This window comes from Phyllostomus discolor, chromosome 5 (assembly GCF_004126475.2).
Source record: "Phyllostomus discolor isolate MPI-MPIP mPhyDis1 chromosome 5, mPhyDis1.pri.v3, whole genome shotgun sequence".
NCBI classification, from domain to species: domain Eukaryota; kingdom Metazoa; phylum Chordata; class Mammalia; order Chiroptera; family Phyllostomidae; genus Phyllostomus; species Phyllostomus discolor.
In genome coordinates this window covers 4041448-4059282 of record NC_040907.2, presented here as the reverse complement: position 1 = coordinate 4059282, position 17835 = coordinate 4041448, and the positions used below count along the sequence as shown (strand labels likewise).

Sequence of the window (17835 nt, the reverse complement as noted above, 5' to 3'; positions counted from 1 at the left end):
GATTCCATAACGACCTACTGGATTTCTTAATCCCTTCACCTCTTCGCCCGTTCTCCCCCTCCCCCTCCCATCTGGCAGCCATCAAAATGCAATCCGTGTCCATGGTTCTGTCCCTGGTCCTCTTATTGCTTAGTTTGTTTTTTAGATTCATTTGTTGATATGTATTTGTTGCCATTTTATTGTTCATAGTTTTTATCTTCTTTTTCTTAAGTTCCTTTGACATTTCATATAATGGCTTGGCGATGATGAACTCCTTTAGTTTTTTTTTTCTTGCCTGGGAAGCCCTTTATCCGCCCTTCCATTCTAAATGCTAGTTTTGCTCGGTAGAGCAATCTTGGCTGTAGGCCCCTGCTTTCATGACTTGGAATATTTCTTGCCAATCCCTTCTAGCCTGCAACGTCCTTGTTGAGAAATCAGCTGACAGTCTTATGGAAACTCCCCTATAGGTAACTAACTGTTTTTTTCTTGCTGCTTCTAAAATTCTCTCTTTATCTTTAACCTTTGAGCACTTTAGTTATGATGTGTCTGTGAGTGGACCTCTTTGCATCCATCTGGTGTGGGGCTCTCCATGCTTCCTGGACTTGCATGTCTATTTCCTTCACCAAATTAGGGAAGTTTTCTATCATTATGTTTTCAAAGTAGATTTCCAATTTCTTGCTGTTTTCCTTCTGGCACCCCTATGATGCAAACGTTGGACCTCTTGAAATTGTCCTAGAGGCTGCTTACATTATCCTTTCTTTTTTTTTTTTTAATTCTTTTTTTCTTCTTGTTCTGAGCGGTTGTTTTTTGCTTCCTTATATTCCAAATCATTGATTTGATTCTTGGCTTCATTCATTATACTGTTGTTTCTCTGCAAATTGTTCTTTATTTCAATTAGGGTATCCTTTGTTTCTGACTGATCTTTACGTTGCTGAGGTCCTCATGAAGTTCCTTGACCATCCTATGACCAGTGTTTTGAACTCTGCATCTGATAGATGGCTTATCTCCATTTTTTTTAGTTCTTCTTCTGGAGTTTTTTTTCTGTTCTTTCATTTGGGCCATGTTTCTCTTCCTCATTTTGGCAGCCTCCCTGAGTTTGTTTCTATGTATTAGGCAGAGCTGCTATGACTCTTGCTACTCTATCTTGGTCGTGTGGCCTAATGTAGTAGGTGCCCTGTAGGGTCCAGTGGCACAGCCTCCCCGTCACCCAGCTGGGTGCTCAAGGTATAACCTTTGTGTGGGCTAAGCACATCTTCATCTTGTAGTTGAGCCTTGGTTACTATTGGCAGATCAATGGGAGGGATTTATCAAGGCCACACAGCTGCAAGGATTGGCTGTGACCACTGACCACCAACCTCTGTCCTCCATGGAGGACCAGCTGTTTAGCAGTGGGGTGCTGGTGCTTCAACACAGTCCGTCACTGTCCACTGGGTGCGCTGTCTCTGGGGTTTCCTGGGTGATGCAGGCCAAGGTCAGACCCCACCTGTGTTTTGCCCAGGGCTACCCTGTATGAGCTATAAAGCAGTCTGAGATGGCTACTACTTGTGCTGGGCTTGGAGATTCCCAGGTGAAGCCAAGCTGTGACTCTAGGCTGGCTGCTGCTAGTACCTGCTCAGGGGCCACTTAGCAAGAGGTACAGGGACTGAGGGGCTCACTGAGGTCAGCTGTTGCTTATTTGAAAAATTTAGGAAGTTGTGAAGCATGAGCCAAGACCAATTATTCATATGGAAAAGCCACTGTTAAAAGTTGTGAATTGAGTGGGATGCAGCCTCAGGGACCTCCAGGGCAGGACAGTGTTAGCCTTGTGGATGGGGTCTCAGATATGACACCTGCCTGCCGCCTCTGTTGGGGGAGGGTTGAGGAAAGGCACAATGGCTTCCGCTCACCTTTCTGTCTGGGAGAAAGCTGTCCCCCGCTCTCGCCTTGATGCCAGATACTTCAGTCCCTGCCCCATCCCATATACCACTAGTGCCTTTGGAGCTGCTACCCCAGTGCTGGAGCTCAGAGGAAGTGGGTCTGAGTTAAGTCCATGTGTACGTTTTTTAAGAGGAACTGCTTGGGACTCTAGAAGTTTCTTCCACTGACTCAATCCCGGCTGGTTTTTGCAGCCAGAAGTTATGGGCACTTATCTTCCTGGCACTGGAACCCTGGGCTGGAGAAATCTTTCAAGGCCCTTGACACATACTGCTAAACTGTCCTCCAAAAGCGTGCGCGCACACGCACACACACACATACACACACACAACCTTTTGGTTTTCCCCATTTAGTTCATGTGTTAACTGACTCAAGGTGGAGTGAGCGCACAAAGGAATGTTACTTGATAGAACAAGATTCTCTCAGAAAACGTAAACACAATGGCGGCCTTACGTTCGGACTTTGTGCCGGCCCATGATGAACGAGACCTTCCGGCTCCACGGGTTCACAAAGCTGGACCAGCTGGAGTCCAGGATGACGTAGTCGCCGTTCTGGGCACAGAATCTGACGGGCGCGTGTTCAAAGGGAGGGTGGCCCGCGTACTTCAGCACTGCACGAAATAAGAATTGAACACAAACATTACAAATACCGTTTTTTGGCATTTATTTATAAAATTTAAAAAAATTTTAATCATTGTTCAAGTACAGTTTTCTCCCTTTTACTCCCATTCCAGCCCGCCCACCCAATCCTCCCCACGTCCCTCCCATTACCACCCTCCCCCTAGTTCTTGTCCATGTGTCCTTCAGATTTGTTCCTGTAAACCCTACCCATTCTCCCCTATTTGTACATTTTTAAGAACGTCAGAGTAGGAAAATAAGTTGTCTTAGCAGTTTTAACACATCGCTGACCGGATTAAAGGTTAAGCTCTGATGAAGAATGAAACGAAAAGTCAGACCGATGACTAACAGAGTCACCTCCTCCCACGAAGACGTCCGCCCTCACCTTTCTGGTGGACGGCGACCATCAGGGCACGGTCCTCCGGGTGCAGGTGCGTGAGGATGGACGTCCCGACCAGGTCCTGAGGCAGGTATCCCAGCAGAGGCACGGCTCTGGGCACAGACCCAGCACAGGCAACAGGTTACACGCAGTACTTTTTACACGCTGCCTACTTTGACAAAATAACTCGTTCACTTAGTTTTAAATATGAAAAACAGGTGCGCCAATACTGGGGGAAAGTAGTCACGTGATCTAAGAAACGCGGGTCACCTGACTCACTGCGTCAGAGCCATCTGGGGAGCCTGCCTGCACGCGGACTCAGGGGCGCGCCGCAGGCTCTCGGGGCGGTGCTTCCGGGGGAGACCTGGAGTCCACGTGTCCCCCAAGTCCCTCCGAGCTCCTATGTCCCCCACTCAGCTGCCATTTACAGAGCACACAAAGATCACATCCATCACAGACAAATGCTTCTGACGTCACATGAACGAAGCACACTCCACGTCTGTGTCATACGATGACAATGACACAAACAACGTCCCTCGAAGGCGACCCTAGACGGACAGGCGGCTGGCACGAGGCCACCCGCAGGACGACAACAACAGGTGTGCAGGGGGAGGTTGTGGCGAGGCCCTCGGGACAGCTCGGGAAGAAGAACCACCCCACAGACGGTTTCTGTTACAAATTGAAAATACTGTCCAACGTGGTAACGTTGAAGCTACTTTCAGAATACTCTTGGTTAAATTATCTTACTTTCTATAGATTATAGGACACAAAGTATCTCACCAACTACTATTTCAGGGTATCCACTGTGAAATAAACCCACTTTCATATGTTAAGATTTTTAAAAAATCAAAATTAACATATCATAATTATGCCTAGTTTTTAGCATTTTTACTCTATGCTTACGTGTGATAATTGAGATTGCACAAGAAAAAATTTTAAATAAATTGGGGGAAAATGGAGGGGTACTGATCAGGAGATAACATTTTATTTTCCCAAATAAAGACATTAAAAAATAACATCACTACTCTTTAAATAAAAACTATTATTTTAACACTTAAAAAAATAGGAAGGAGCTGAGTCAAAATAAATAACAATTCTTTAAGCAAATTTAGTTACACACACACACACACACACACACACAATCTGTCTTTTTTCCCCTCCCTTCAGACTAAAAAAAAGTCACAAACCGGTTCGGGAAGCACCTGTCTGGTGGAAATAAGCCCAGACCAGGTGCCGGGGCCCAGGGCTTGGGGTCACCCTGCCTCAGGGCACACTGACTACAGAGCACATCCGTTCTTGGCAAACGAGAGGATGTTCACTGTCCTCTTGCGTAGAGAGAACAGTAACTCCCGACCTACCTAAAACGCAGACTGCTGTGAAACCAAACACAGCTTGCACATCTCAGAAGTGCTTTATGCTTCTATGTCTTACCCGAGAAGCGCCGCCCCTCGAGCCTGCGGCGAGCCCGAGTCCGCGTGCGGGCAGGTCCCCCAGGTGACTCTGACGCAGCGAGTCAGGTGACCCACGTTTCTTAGATCACGTGACTATTTTCCCACAGTATGTGTGCACCTTTTTTTATATTTAAAAGATATGTATATTAAAAATTGAGACAACACAAACGATTTCAAACTAACAAAAATCTAAAGATAATGGGCAGATAACAGATATGTAACGTATAAGAAGTGTTAAGCACGGGTAAGCCTTTTCATATATTTGTATTTATTTCCAGAAACAAATTTCTTTTAAGCTTGAAGAAGTACTTACCGTTCATCTATCTCAAGAAAAACACACCCCGGAGTGTGTGTTGTGGTAAAAATTCTCTTATCCACTGGGATTCGAGGCGCTAAGGAAAACAGATATTCGTTTAAAGGCGGACACCTAATCAATCATCCACTCAACCACCCACTTAGCACATCTGCTGCGTGAAATGGGAAAATCTCACTCTGAGCAAAGCTACAGTTAGATGATGGTAATTTTCATCACTACCTACCTTTTAATTAGGTCAAAATGGCACGGCCACTAAAGCTAACTTCAGACAGAGAAAGCCGTGGACACTGAAGAGCTCGCCCACCACAAATAATCTAACAGGCAAAGCTGGAGCCCCGTGCAGCTCACGGTCAGTCTACTCATCGTTAGTGGGTGCGCGGAACTAGACACAGAGGATTTAAAATGTCCGCACGACATGAGCCCTTTTTGGTTTGTGTGATAAAATTGGTGCGATCAGTTCCGCCACAGCTCGCCTTGAAAATGGGATTAATGCATTGGAGAACCATTTGAGCATAATACAAAGTCTGCATTTGCATATACACGATTTCAGGGGCAAGCAATGAGAGGTGAATGCAGAAAACACCTAACCGAATGGGGTCACGCAGGAATACACAGAAACGTGCTCACCCCCAGACACCCCCCGCCCCCCCCCCCACTTCCTCCGCACGCCCTGCGTTGCGGGACATGCCTGTGTATCTGACATCAGAACTGCCGGCCTTGTTTCAGAAAAACTCCCTCACGCCCCTCACCATCATTCCAACAGCCACGCCCACAAGCACACTGTGGGGCTTTTCTATGGTGAGGAGCCCTATTTACTAGATTGTTTGTGCATTTCTTTTTTCACTTAAAAATTGTATTTTTCATTTACAGTTGACATTCACTACTATTTTATATTAGATTCAGGTATACAGCACAGTGACCAGACAATCACATAAGTTAGGAAGTGAATGCCTGCCCCCTCAGACAGCTCTGGTACTCACCTGACACCACACAGTTATCCCAGCGTTTCAGACAGTCCTCTCGAGCTGGTCTGCACATCCCTCACGGCTGCCGGTCTGTGCTTCTCCATCCCCTCACCTTTCTCAGGCATCCCCCCCCACCCCTGCGCCTGGTCACCGTCAGTCTGTCCTCTGTATCTCTGAGTCTGCTTCTGCTTCTGTTTCGGTCACTTGTAACCCCCTTCAGATCCCACGTGCAAATGATGAAGTCACGTGGTACGTCTTTTTCTGTCTGTGCCTCACGTAACGCAACAGCCTCCAGGTCTTTTTATGTTGTTGCACATGGTAAGATTTCATTCTCCTTTATGGCTCATTAACATTCCACCATCTACACAAGTCCCACCTCCTCTCTACCCAGCTGTCTGTTGACGGGCAGCCGGGTCATCTCCACGTCCTGGCTGCTGCGAACTGCGCTGCAGTGGACACGGGGCGCACTTCTTTCTGGGTGACTGTCTTGGATGTCTTCTGACACATACTTGGAAGGGGAGTTGGTGGGTCACACGGTAATTCTATGCGTAATTTTTTGAGAAACTTTCATACTGTTTTCCATAGTGGCTGCACCAATTTCATTACCTAACCATGGAATGTTTCAAACTGTCACTGTTTTTAATAGAGGCTTGTCTTACTTTTAACATGTGGTTGAGTTTTTGAGCATTGTGCCCCTAACTTCTTTTTCCCCATGAGCCCTGTGGTCTTTCGTCTGTGTGCTTGCTTTTGCAGAGGCCGACTGTTTTTAGAAAGCGTGCGCCACGTCACAGCAGAGGCAACTGGAATCTCAAGTAATAAATGGAAGCTGCTCCTGCACGGGTGGGCGTGCAAACTTTAAGATGTCGTTCTGCCACCAGCCTAAGAAGCTTCAATTTACACACGACAAAAACCAGGGGGCTTCACAACACTTTGAAAACATAAACTCCTCCTTGTGACCTCGCTGCACGACGACTTCAATGCGCACATCTCCCACGAGACGGAAGCAAAAGGCCAGCGGACTGTCACCGGCAGAGAGGGCATTCGAGAACCAAGCGCGTGTGTGGCAAGCCCCCGCAGCCAGGCTGTCCGTCCGTGAAGGGAGGACCGCACAGGCATTGTGGTCAGCAAACAAGGCCGCCTGGCCCCCGGCTACGCGGGCCCCGGGTCCAGCTGCAAGCCGCTGTCCCACGGGCCCTCCCTGACCCGCGGATGCAGACGCGCCCCACTGACCTTCGTAACCAGAGTGAATCTTCTCTGCCAGCGTGAGGCAGCAGGGCTCCGGCTCCGGCTGCGCGGGGCTGTGCACGTGGATCAAGTAGGGAATGATCCGGAAGGGGTGGTACCGCCTCTCCTGCTCGCTGCTCTCGCCTCCGCTGCAAGGGACAGAAACGGTTCGGGGCCGCCCGATGCATTCAGTTGGCCCAAAAGATTTTCACGTGGCTGGGAAAATGTCTTATTGGTGATTTCTAAAAGAGACATAGCCCGATCTAAATTACTTGAACGTATTTATTTTAAAGAGAGGGGAAATGTTAGCCCGAATTTTCAAGACCCAGACAACTGTAGCCCGTCATCACGCAAGGAAGGAGAGGGCTGGTGGAGCAGTGGCTGATCCTGCTGGGCGTGTCGAGACAAGACGGAACGAGGTGCCCCACAACTCCTCTCCCGCCCCCGCCCCCGCCCCCGGGGCCGGCTTCTCTGCTTCGCCCTGGAGCCCTGGGCGCAGTGCCCTCCACGTGCTGGAGGCCTGACCTCTGCCTCTGGCCTGGACGTCCCCCTGAACGCCACACCCACACACCAGCGCCCGATCGGCACCGCGACACCCTACTGTGCAGGGAGCGTGGGCACGAGGGTGACACTGGTGCACACAGCAGCAGACTCGGTAGGAAAGGTCACTAAGAAATCCTATGGGACGTTAACTACTATTATAATTTTGGCCTATTTTCCTCTAGTTCCGGTATCTCTGGACCTTTTGAATCTTTGTCATAAGTACACGATCTTGCTTTTTTCAAGGTATTCACAATTTCAAAAGTTAATTTTGAATGTGACCAAGCAGCAGAGAGCACACGAGCGAACGGCCCCGAGACGGCCACGTGAAAGGGCCCCAGGTCACGAGTGGTCCCTCTGTGCTGCTTCCTAGCGTACTGTCTGCTTTTCGCACGAGGACCTTCCCTCCCCTCAAACTCCCAGCTCCGTGTGGCGAGAACCAAGCCCTGTCCTGTGCACCCCCAGCAGGCCCGGGGTTGCGGGTGCAGCAGGGGGAAGGAAGCGCTGAACGGAGTCAGAGCCCAGGCTGGCGTGCGGCCTCCGCGCGCCCCTGCACTCACCGGATCCGGCAGAAGAAGGACTTCACCGGAGCACAGTCATACTGCGACGCTGCGGGGACAAAGGGAAACTGTCACTCACCCCCCGAGACACCCCGAGCAGCACTTCCTCAGACAAACAATGGCACACTGTCACCGCACCGACCAGGCGGAAGTTTTTAAGGGAGAGACACTCTGATTAAAATGGGACCCCGCCCCACACCCCCCGCCACTACGAGATCTGGCAGCCTCCAGGCGCGATGACAGGAGCTCCGGACACAGTCGCCCTGGTCCTGCTCCCGGCAGACCCTCTGCCACGGCCCGGACCCACTCCCGCAGACGTCCACGGAAGAATCCCCTGGCACAGCTGTCTCGGTGGTAACGTTCTGTTCCACCGTGACAGCGTGGACGAGTCTCAAAAACTGAGAATGTGACTCCTCACAACTTCTAGGTGTATGACGCACAAATCTCCTTCACGACTTTCTTTCCTGGGACAAACCCCCTAAGTCGTGCCCCTCGGCGACAGGACAGGGCCGTGTCAGGCTCTCCCCACGTGCGTGTGGGAGACCGACGCCTGGAAGACGGTCACCTACTGAGAGTGTCATTAACCACGCCGCTCGGTAGTTTGATTGACTCGTGGGGCGGTGCTTCCGAGACACTCACCCTGCCTGTCCCGGGGGACTGCAGGCTGCGCCCGTCCCAAGGGTTTGCCGGCCGTATCTCCTGGGCTTGGAGTTCCCTGAATACACCGTCTGGGTGAACTCCTTGTTCACCAGGGCAAAAAGTCCTCCGTTACGGGAACCAAGGGAATGTTTAAAACCAAGGAGACGTTAAAAATATACACTGAATAAGTATAAACAACCAGAATTCTAAAGAACCCAAACATGGAATCTGGTCCAGGCCTTTGCACTTCTAAGGAATTTTGTCACAGGAAGAATCAGAAATGGGCTTTTGAAGGATCAAGGACAATGGACATGAGTAAACCCCCCCCCCAAACCCCCCTCCAGTTTAAAAGCGAAGGGACCAGTGACCCAACTATCAGAACTCAGGGAACGATGCAGCAGGAGGCCCAGGATTCTGAAAGCGGAGACAGCCCCTACAGTGCGCCTGCGGGGAGCGAAGGAAAGAACGGCTCGGCCCGCTGAGCTTACGGAACTAATTACACACAGACACGCTCACGGGCACGCTCCGGTCCGACCACAGAGCCGGAGGAACTGATGCAGGATGAGGACGTTTCACAAACAGCCGTCGTTTTCTGAGACGGTTTTTATGGACAGGAACCCACCTCGGTGCCACTTCCGCCAAACGCCTTGTTAGGCGCGGTCCCTGCTGGAGAGTGACCGTCACAGGCAGTCCTGCTGCCGGAGGGCGGGGGCAATGGCTAAGAGCGGGGGCTCCTCGTCCCCCCACCCCCGGTGAAATCAGGCTCTGCGGTGTGGCCCTGGGTGAGTCCCCCGGCTCTGTGCCTCAGGACTGTGGTGGCTGAGACGGGGCAGGGCTCCAGGCTTCAAGGGGCATCGCTTCCCACAGGCTGCCCTGACCACCGCCTGGGCACAAGGGGGCCCTGCGGCAGGCCACTCCCCGGGGACCCAGGGCTCCGCCCACGCACACACTCCGCTGTGGCCCCACTGCTCTCTGAGCTGCGCTGCAGGCCAAGGCTGCCCCTCCCTCGGGGGTTGGGCCTGAACTGGGGGCGGGGCTCCTTTCCCTAAATCCTGGGCTTGGCCAACCCCACCGAACAGTTGCTTCTTCACTGACTTCCACTAACAGTTACTAACAGTTACCGTCTCTGTTGACTGGGGATGACGGAAGCACCCACACCTCACGAGGTTTCTGGGCAGATAAAACCCACCACCCCATCGAGAAGAGTCCCCATGCAACAGGGAGCGGCAGTCAGGACGCGCCTTATGCTGCAGGACGCTCCCAGTCTCCAAAGAGCTTTCCGGCCACTTGCCTTCTTGCCTCTCACAGCAGCTGTGTGTTAGCAGGCTGGTCAGAAATGATCACTTTTTACTGAGGAGCCGAATGGCCTCCCAGGTTCATGAAGGGACAGAACTCGATTTAAAACTCTGATTTTCAGCCCTGGCCGAGCAGCTCAGCTGGCTGGAGCACTGTCCCCCGTAAACCGAAAGGCTGTGGGTTTGACCCCCATCAGGCACATGCCTGGGTTGAGGGCTTGATACCCAGACGGGGAGCCTACAAGAGGCAGCCGATCGATGTCTCTCTTTCTCCCTTCGTCTCTCTCTAAAAGCAATGAAAACATGTCCTTGGGTGAGGATAAAAAACATTAAAACTCAGACCTTCAGATTCCTAGCTTAATATTCCTCTCATGTAGAAAACAGTGCAACTCTACGTAGGCCAACTTCCTTACACTGTTTGTACCTTCCAGCAGACACCAGACTCAGCTGCCTGCATCTGGAGCCTCATAACACAGGGAGCTGACCACGTGCCCTCAAACACAGACATGGGCCCTTCTCACATCCACACCTCAGTGGCAACACGTGACTTCTCGTTTTTAAGTGCGTTCTAAAGAAACGGTAGTCAGCTCCTTCTGAGCCGTCTGGACCACAACTGAAGCTGAAACATGCTCTAATGCAGGGCCAAAAGCCGACAACCGCTGAGGTTACAGCTTCCTATGCCCTCGTCATGTTCTCTGAGCTCAAAGGACGGGAGGGGGGACAGGGGCCCAGCCCCAGAAAGCTGTGGAGCTCGGCGGCCGCGCCCAGGAAGAGCGGGTTCCTGAGGATGAGCAGGCGGAGTGCAGGCGAGGAACGACATGCGCATCAGGTCTCAATGAAGCAAGTAAATGTTTAGGTTTAAAAGACAACAATTTCGGGTCAAAGTATGCTTCGCGAGGAGAGGAAGCAGATCGGAATGAGCAACTAGCGAAGAGAAAAAGGCTGGGAGGGTGAGACAGTGACCCCACAGGGAGGTGGGAGGAGGACGCCAGGTAAGGTGTGTGAGCCTGCAAACTGTCACGTCCGCTCCGCTCCCACTGTGTCCTGGCACCTAGAACAGCTCCTGGCCCACGGGGATTGCGGGGCGAATGTTTATGGAATGACTAAATGGTTGATAAATGCAGAGAAACAAACACGGTCGGTGAAAGGTTGAACGCAGGTGCCTAGGGAAGAGGAAGAGGAACGGAACCGATGTTTCTGCGTGATGCTGGCAACAGGAGAGGGGGAGCCGGGGGGAGCCAGGGTGACGGGCCTGTGTTCTGAAGCACAAAAGACGGGGCAACGACCTACAACTCAGAAAAGAAGCAAGCCTGTACTCTTCCCTGGACCAAGCGCTGGATTACAAAATCAGAATGGATACAGAACTTCAGACTTGCAAGATGAGAATGTTCTGGAGATCTGTTTCACAGCAACGTGAATGTGTTTAGCACCACTGAGCTGGACACTTAAAAATGGTTAACAATTTTGTTAATGAGTTTTTTTACAACAGTAAAAACTTACCACATTTTGCCATGTGTAACATGCACCTTTCGTCCAAATTTTTGAGAGGAAAACAAGGACGTGCATTACACGTGGGTGTGATGATTACACACCATGGGTATAATAATAATCCCATGTACAATGTGCACAAAAACATGCACACGCATTATACACAGCAAAATACAGTAATTAACTTTTTTTTAATTAGAGAAAAGGACTTGGAATCAAAGAGAAGGATGATCTATATACTAAGTTCTTAAGAGATATCTTACGAAGAACGTGAACTAATAAAGGGCGACGTAAAAAAGAAACAATGACTCGTTTAAAGATCATGCGGGACTGAGTGTCACAAGGCAAAGGGGACCAACATACCCAGGTCAGGAAAAGACGCATTTCAGAAGGAAAAGTAATGAGAGCCATAAACTTTTAGGGACAAGAGAAAGTGGAAAAGGCAGCTGACCATCAGGCGTTTATCTGCAAAGCCAAGCTAAGACATAACGAAGCCAATATAAGAGAAAAAACATCTAATTTATTAATTTAAAAGAAACAGTCTTCACAGCAACTCACCTGCTACACAGCATGCCGACACTCAAACCGCATTTACCATATGTGATCTATGACACTAACTCAACTACATAAAAGCAAACTTACTGAATCTTTATGTTTCTAGAAGCATTTAAAATGTTGTCACCAATTCTACCTTTTGAAAGGAGAGAAACCCCAGCCGGCCCATTCTACCAGACGCACCCATCTCTATGCTATCAGCGGGAGAGTAGGGCTGGTCCTCACGAGGCACGGCGGGCCGCCGGGCGCCGGTGCATTACCTGTTTGGGTCCAGTCGTTCCAGAAGGGAAGCTGCGTGTGCGCGGTGTGGGTGTAGAACACCCGCACGTCTGCGGGAGCAAGCAGTTCGACAAAGTGAGAGGACTCCAGGGACTCTTTCTTACAGTTCAGGATCGAAGTTGCTTGCTCGGAAATGTGCACTAGCCTTCCAGACAGAAACGAAAAAACCGCCACAAAGGTATCCTATGGAAAACATTCAAAATAAACGCAAATACTGAGATCCCAGCAATATCCCCTGAAAGGTACAAATGTCTTCTGGGTTTCTACCGTGATCGATAGCTTAGAACACACACACACACACACACACACACACACACACACACCTGCAAAGGCAACACTGTGAAACCTGCATGGCGCCTTTCGAAGGTTCGATTTCTAGGTCAAAAAACCACAGCAGTTCTTTCCACACTGACTAATAAGCACGTAGACCGTATAGATACACAGACTCCTTCTTTTTCTTTTCCTTTTTTTTTCAGGAGAGGCAGAGAAACATCAACATGTGGTCGCCTCTCACACACCCCCTACTGGGGACCTGGCCTGCAACCCAGGCATGTGCCCCGACCAGGAATGGAACCGGCGACCCTTCGGTTGGCAGGCCAGCACTCAGTCCGCTGAGCTACACTGGCCAGGGCTAATACACAGACTCCTGAATCCTTGTCCCTTGCAAACTGTGCTTTACACCTGGAGGAACCAAAGCATATTCTAGGCTTGAAGACAAAACTCAAGAGTCACCTTGAAGGTGTTGTCTTTAACCAACATCATTACATAAGAATTCTTTCTCAGTCCCTGGCCACTGTGGCTCAGTTGGGTTGGACCATTGTCCCATAACCAAAAGGTTGTGGGTTCAATGCCTGGCCCAGGCATGTATGATCCCTGGCCTGGGCACCTATAGAGGGCAACGGATCGATGCTTCTCTCTCACCAGTTTCCCTCTCTCCCTTTCTCTTTCTAAAAGTAATGAAAAAATGTTCTTTGGTGAGGATGAAAAAAAGAATGATTTCTTCAATTTGTTTCATCAGACATAAGTATAATTTATTTATTATAACCAACCGCTGTGTCTACCTGAGAGCATCGGCCTATGTTTTCCTCTCCTGTTTTCTTCTCCAGCTACACTCCCAGACCACCACGGGGATATGTTTTCTTACACTTTTTGGCCCTCAAATCTCAACAGCACCCACCACCCTACTATGAACACACTGGTTAGCAATGAGAAATTGTCGTAATATGAGGGATAGCTCACATTCCAATATTATAGAACCTTCAAGTTACAATTATGTCAAGCGAGATCTAAACATAAAGTTATCTCTATCATATCAATAAAACCTGAGGTGAAATCATTGTCAACCTGAAGAGATTCAAAAAAGATACACTAAATCTCTCTTCTGAAGTTTTGAAAAAATGACAGCATCTCAACTCACCTGTTCTACCAAATCCAGTTGTTACAAGCTGAAGCAGTAGGTATGGGAACTAAGAATGGTATACACAGAAACGAACAGCTGGGAGATCAGAGTGAGACGCAGGGACCCCTCTGCAGGGCCGCCTCTGTCTTTGGTCTGAGACAGTGCGGGGTGGGGGGGCTCGGGAGGCAGCGGCGCCTCGGAGCCGGGGCGGAGCAAACGGTCACGGCCGCCCTGCTCCCTTGCCGCCTGCAGCCCGCCCCCCGGCCAGGGCAGGGGCCGCCACGCCTTGCCGGGGGTTTTCCTCCCTTGTCTACCTCACGCTGCGGCTACCGACTCTCTCCCTTACCGTCTTTGAACACCTGCCGACGGACAGGCTGTTACCAGACGAGGCTGTCAGGGAAAACCACCCGGGCTCACATGGCAAAATGCGCGAGTCCTTACTGTGTTCTTAGAAGTGTGCTCTGAGGCAATGGTGGCCAGCTCCTCGAGACTGCACATGGTCACCTCTGCTTGGGGCGCTCCGCTCGGGCTGAGGACCTGGAAGAACTCACTGCTGGCTGAGAAACACAGGGAAACAAACAGGGGGTCCAGTGAAAACAGTGCCTTCAGGGGATCGTTCGTACGACTCGTGAGCTGGCTGCTCCTTCAGGTGAGGACACACCTCGGCGTTTCCTCGGAACCAGACCGTTCTCTTCCTTCGCCTCAAGTGCTGGCAGCTGTGCAGCCTGAAGACCTCGAACTTTCTGACTTTCTGACTCCCGCAGCGTCCCGCCCGCACCTGGGGACTGTGTGTGCCTGACACCCGAGGCCACAGAGTCTGCGCTCCAGACCGCGCACCTCACCAAATCCCCCGAGACGGAAAGTCAGGAGTAAAAAGGAGAAAGTGTTTACACTTGTTCGTTTTTTAACTGGCTAAGTTCCTGACACATCACAAGCGCATTTAAAAGCATGTGTATGGCAGGGAAAGGTGAAATGGTTTTGGTCAAATGTATTCCCCCCACCCAGTATCCAGGGAAGACAATGCTCCTTTTAAACGTGTGTCTTCAAAAAGTGCTCGTACCGAACGCTACTCTCCGGCCTCAGCTCGGCAGCACACTGCACAGCCACCAAGCTCCACCCGGGCCAGGTCCTCCTGGCGCCCCTAGGGCGAGAAACCGAGCCCCTCGTGGGGTCAGCTCCAGACCCCATGTTCATCTTACCTAAAACAGCACAAAAATCCCTGAACATTTCTGGGACGAAAGCCCCACGGACACCGCATCTGGCCTGGTGGGTGCTTCTGAGCAGCGAGCGGTGGCCTCGCGGGGCTGCGCCCTCCCCCCCCCCACCGCCCGTTTACCTTGGACGCTCTGCACACAGCGGAGGGCGTAGTTGAGGGCATCGAGGGTGCTGGGTTTGCTGTGTCTCTCCGACGGGAAGTATTTTTTCATTTCCTGGACAACCGTGATCAGCTCTTCAGAAACTCTGTTTCGATCTCGCGGTTCACTGTGAGATAAAAATGAATTCACACTTTCAATGACTGTAACGGCCACACCAACTTGTATCGAACGGGGTACTACATGCCAAGCAACTCTCTAAGTTCTCAATGTGTATCAGCTCTTTTAATTCACAGGTTTATCTCGTTGCTACAGGCCAGGGAATCCCAGCCAAAGACACTGATCACCATCAAACATTTTCCACTCTCCTTCCCACTTCAGCCTCCTCCACTCAGCTCCTTAACTACTTTTTATTTACTCTTTGGGAGTTTCCTTCCGTTTCCCAGAGTGCGTTTCATTCGAGGTTTCCTGCGTTTCCCCCTAAACTTCCTCCTAGTCTGACTTAAAAACAAACAAAACAAAGCCTTAAACCCTCCTTTCCCTTTTCGGCTCCGGCCAAGAAGAACAAACAGAGCCGGCTATACAGTATCACCTGTTGCTGCTCTCCAGGTATTTGCTCTTCAGTTGGTATTTCTGGCTCCACAGCCCATCAGCTTCTTGCCCCAGGGCCCCGGGGCCGCTGGCCTGTGGTCCTTCAAGTTCATCAGGTTCAGCCCCCGGGGAGTCCGATTTACCGCTGGGCATTTTTAGATCCTCGCAAGCGTCCATGTTTTGCTTGGCAGTCCTGATCTGCTGCCTGCTTCTTTTCTTACTTTGCAACCAGCGACACAAATGTACTCCTCACTCTGACCCGTGCCATTGCATGCGAGGTAACAATCAGTCCTCAGAAACCGGCGATTACTGATCTCTGCTCATCTGCAGGCACTTTCCTCTCTAGCGTTTCCATACAATTTTGGAGATCTTCACTCACGGGAGGTCCGGCCTTGGGGGGTGGGGGGAGGCGAAGGTAACAAATGTCAAGTGAAACCGACAAACTGACTTGGATGCGAGAAACTGGGCTGGGTCTCGCTAGCCGGGCAGTCCCGGGAAGGACCCTCAGCCCCGGGGGTCACGAAACCTCGCTCGGGCTCCCCCACTTGCCCACCCGCAGCTCTGCAAAGTCGGCGTGCACCCAGAAATGGGTCCCGGCGCCGGGGGCAACTTTAAGCACAAAGTTCCGAGGACCCCAGGTTCCCGACCCGGCGCTGCCGGACCGCGGTCCCAGAGCGCACGGCGGGCTCCGGTTAACCAGCGGCCGGCGAGCTCCGAGGCCTCCCCGCCGGACCCCAGCACTCACCCGCCGTCGCCGTCGTCGCCGCCGCCTCCGCTGCCTCCGTCGCCGCCCTTCGGCCCCTCACACAGTCGCTCGCCCAGCCCCGCGGGGCCCCGGAGTCTCGAGGCCCGCCGCGTGCGGGCGGCCACGGGCGCCGCGCCCCCCGCGTGCCACGTGACTGGGCTCCGCCCCCTAACCGCACGATTGGCCAGCGCCTCCGGCACTGAGGGCCCCCATTGGTCCGTGGGCGGGGCCCGGGAAGGGGCGCCCGGGTTACATAATCGAAGGCGAGTGGGCGGGGGCGAAGGTCCCTCGGCTAGTTACATAACGCGCGCAGGGCGGAAGGCTGGCCAATCCCGACAGGCTGGCTTGTAAGCAGGGGGCGGAGGGGCCCTGGAAGAGGCTGGAGCCCCGGCCGCGCCAGTCGAATGCCCGGCCCTCTTCACGGCGTCGGGGGCGGGAGGGAGCGGTTGGGCCGCGGGGGGGCGGGGGGGGGGGGCCTCTGCAACCAGCGCGTCCGTGATAGGGCGCTCCCGCGGTCAGTCACGGGGTGGGGGGCGGGACCGTAGTAGTGCGGGTAGGCGGGGCCGCCGGGGTCTTCCTGTGAGCGGCGGCGGGGCGGGCCGTGACGCGCAGGGGTCCCCGAGGAGGGGAAGGGTGTGCCGAGGAGGCGGGGCAGGTGGGTGTCGTGCCCCCTGGGGCGGTGTGAGGGGGGCGCTGGACTTCCCAGCGCTTTCTCCGCGTCTTCTCCGTTTCCCGGAGTTTCAGCCTTTCTTGCCGTCGCTCTCCGTCCCGCCAGCGGTGGGCGAGGCGCTGGGAGGGGCGGGGCGGCAGAGCAGCCCCGGAGAAAAATCAAACCCTGTTTTTAAAAACGGAACTCGGACGGTGGAACGGAAGCATGTCCCTGGGCTAACAACCGGAGGAAGACAGGTGTGTGCAAAAGGGACTGTTTCGGGAAAGGAAGGAGCGGAGAAGCGGCCCTTTCGAAGACACCGGTGTGGCCGTCGGAGGCTCCGTGCAGACTGTGCGCCGGCCCCTCCGGCGCCCGCACGGCAGACATCCTCACTACTTGTTGGCCGAATGGAAGGACTTGCGTGCGGAGTGGGGGCGGCGTCTGTGGCTCTCCGTAGGGGGTGCACCCCCTTCTCTTCCCGCTGGGTGGCCGGCCTCACTCTCCTCCGAGGCGCGTTTGCCAGGCTGCGTTCATTCCACGCGTGTTTAGAGAGCATATCTGGGGAGGGCTGGTGGTGGTCCCTGCGGAGAGAGGGGACAAAAGTCCCTGCCACTCAGGGAGTCCCCATGTTGCTGGCATACGACGTATGAACAACTCCATGAAGTGGGTTGGGAAGGCTTCTCCGAGAAGGTGCAAGGGAAACCCGAGTGTGAGAAGGGGGTGGGGCCGGGGGCAGAGGTTTGTGCTCGAGCGGCAGTTAGTGTACTTTGCCTGGAAAGTGGTGTGAGAGGGGGTCGGGAAGTCAGGAACAGCCCGATTGGGGGGGGGCTTTTATCACTATGGAAACTGGAGTTTGTTTCTAATGGTGGTGGAAAGAGGAGGGTTTTTTAAGCAAGCTAGGGATTTGTAGAGGCCAGACTGCTGTACGGGAAAGAGT

General features: G+C 52.4%; 1 protein-coding gene across 1 annotated transcript in view; it reads right to left on the bottom strand.

The window, feature by feature from the left end:
- Positions 1–16544, bottom strand: part of PER3 (period circadian regulator 3) — a 37924-nt gene extending 21380 nt beyond the window's left edge. The window contains exons 1-10 of the mRNA XM_036025252.1: positions 16250–16544; positions 15506–15895; positions 14937–15082; positions 14042–14157; positions 12183–12384; positions 7946–7994; positions 6852–6994; positions 4654–4732; positions 2896–3002; positions 2347–2503 (exon numbers count right to left, since the gene is read on the bottom strand). Coding sequence (XP_035881145.1) covers positions 2347–2503; positions 2896–3002; positions 4654–4732; positions 6852–6994; positions 7946–7994; positions 12183–12384; positions 14042–14157; positions 14937–15082; positions 15506–15681 — 1175 coding nt within the window. The 5' untranslated portion in view covers positions 15682–15895; positions 16250–16544. The remainder of the gene's footprint in view (positions 1–2346; positions 2504–2895; positions 3003–4653; positions 4733–6851; positions 6995–7945; positions 7995–12182; positions 12385–14041; positions 14158–14936; positions 15083–15505; positions 15896–16249) is intronic.
- Between the last annotated feature and the right edge of the window lie 1291 nt (positions 16545–17835).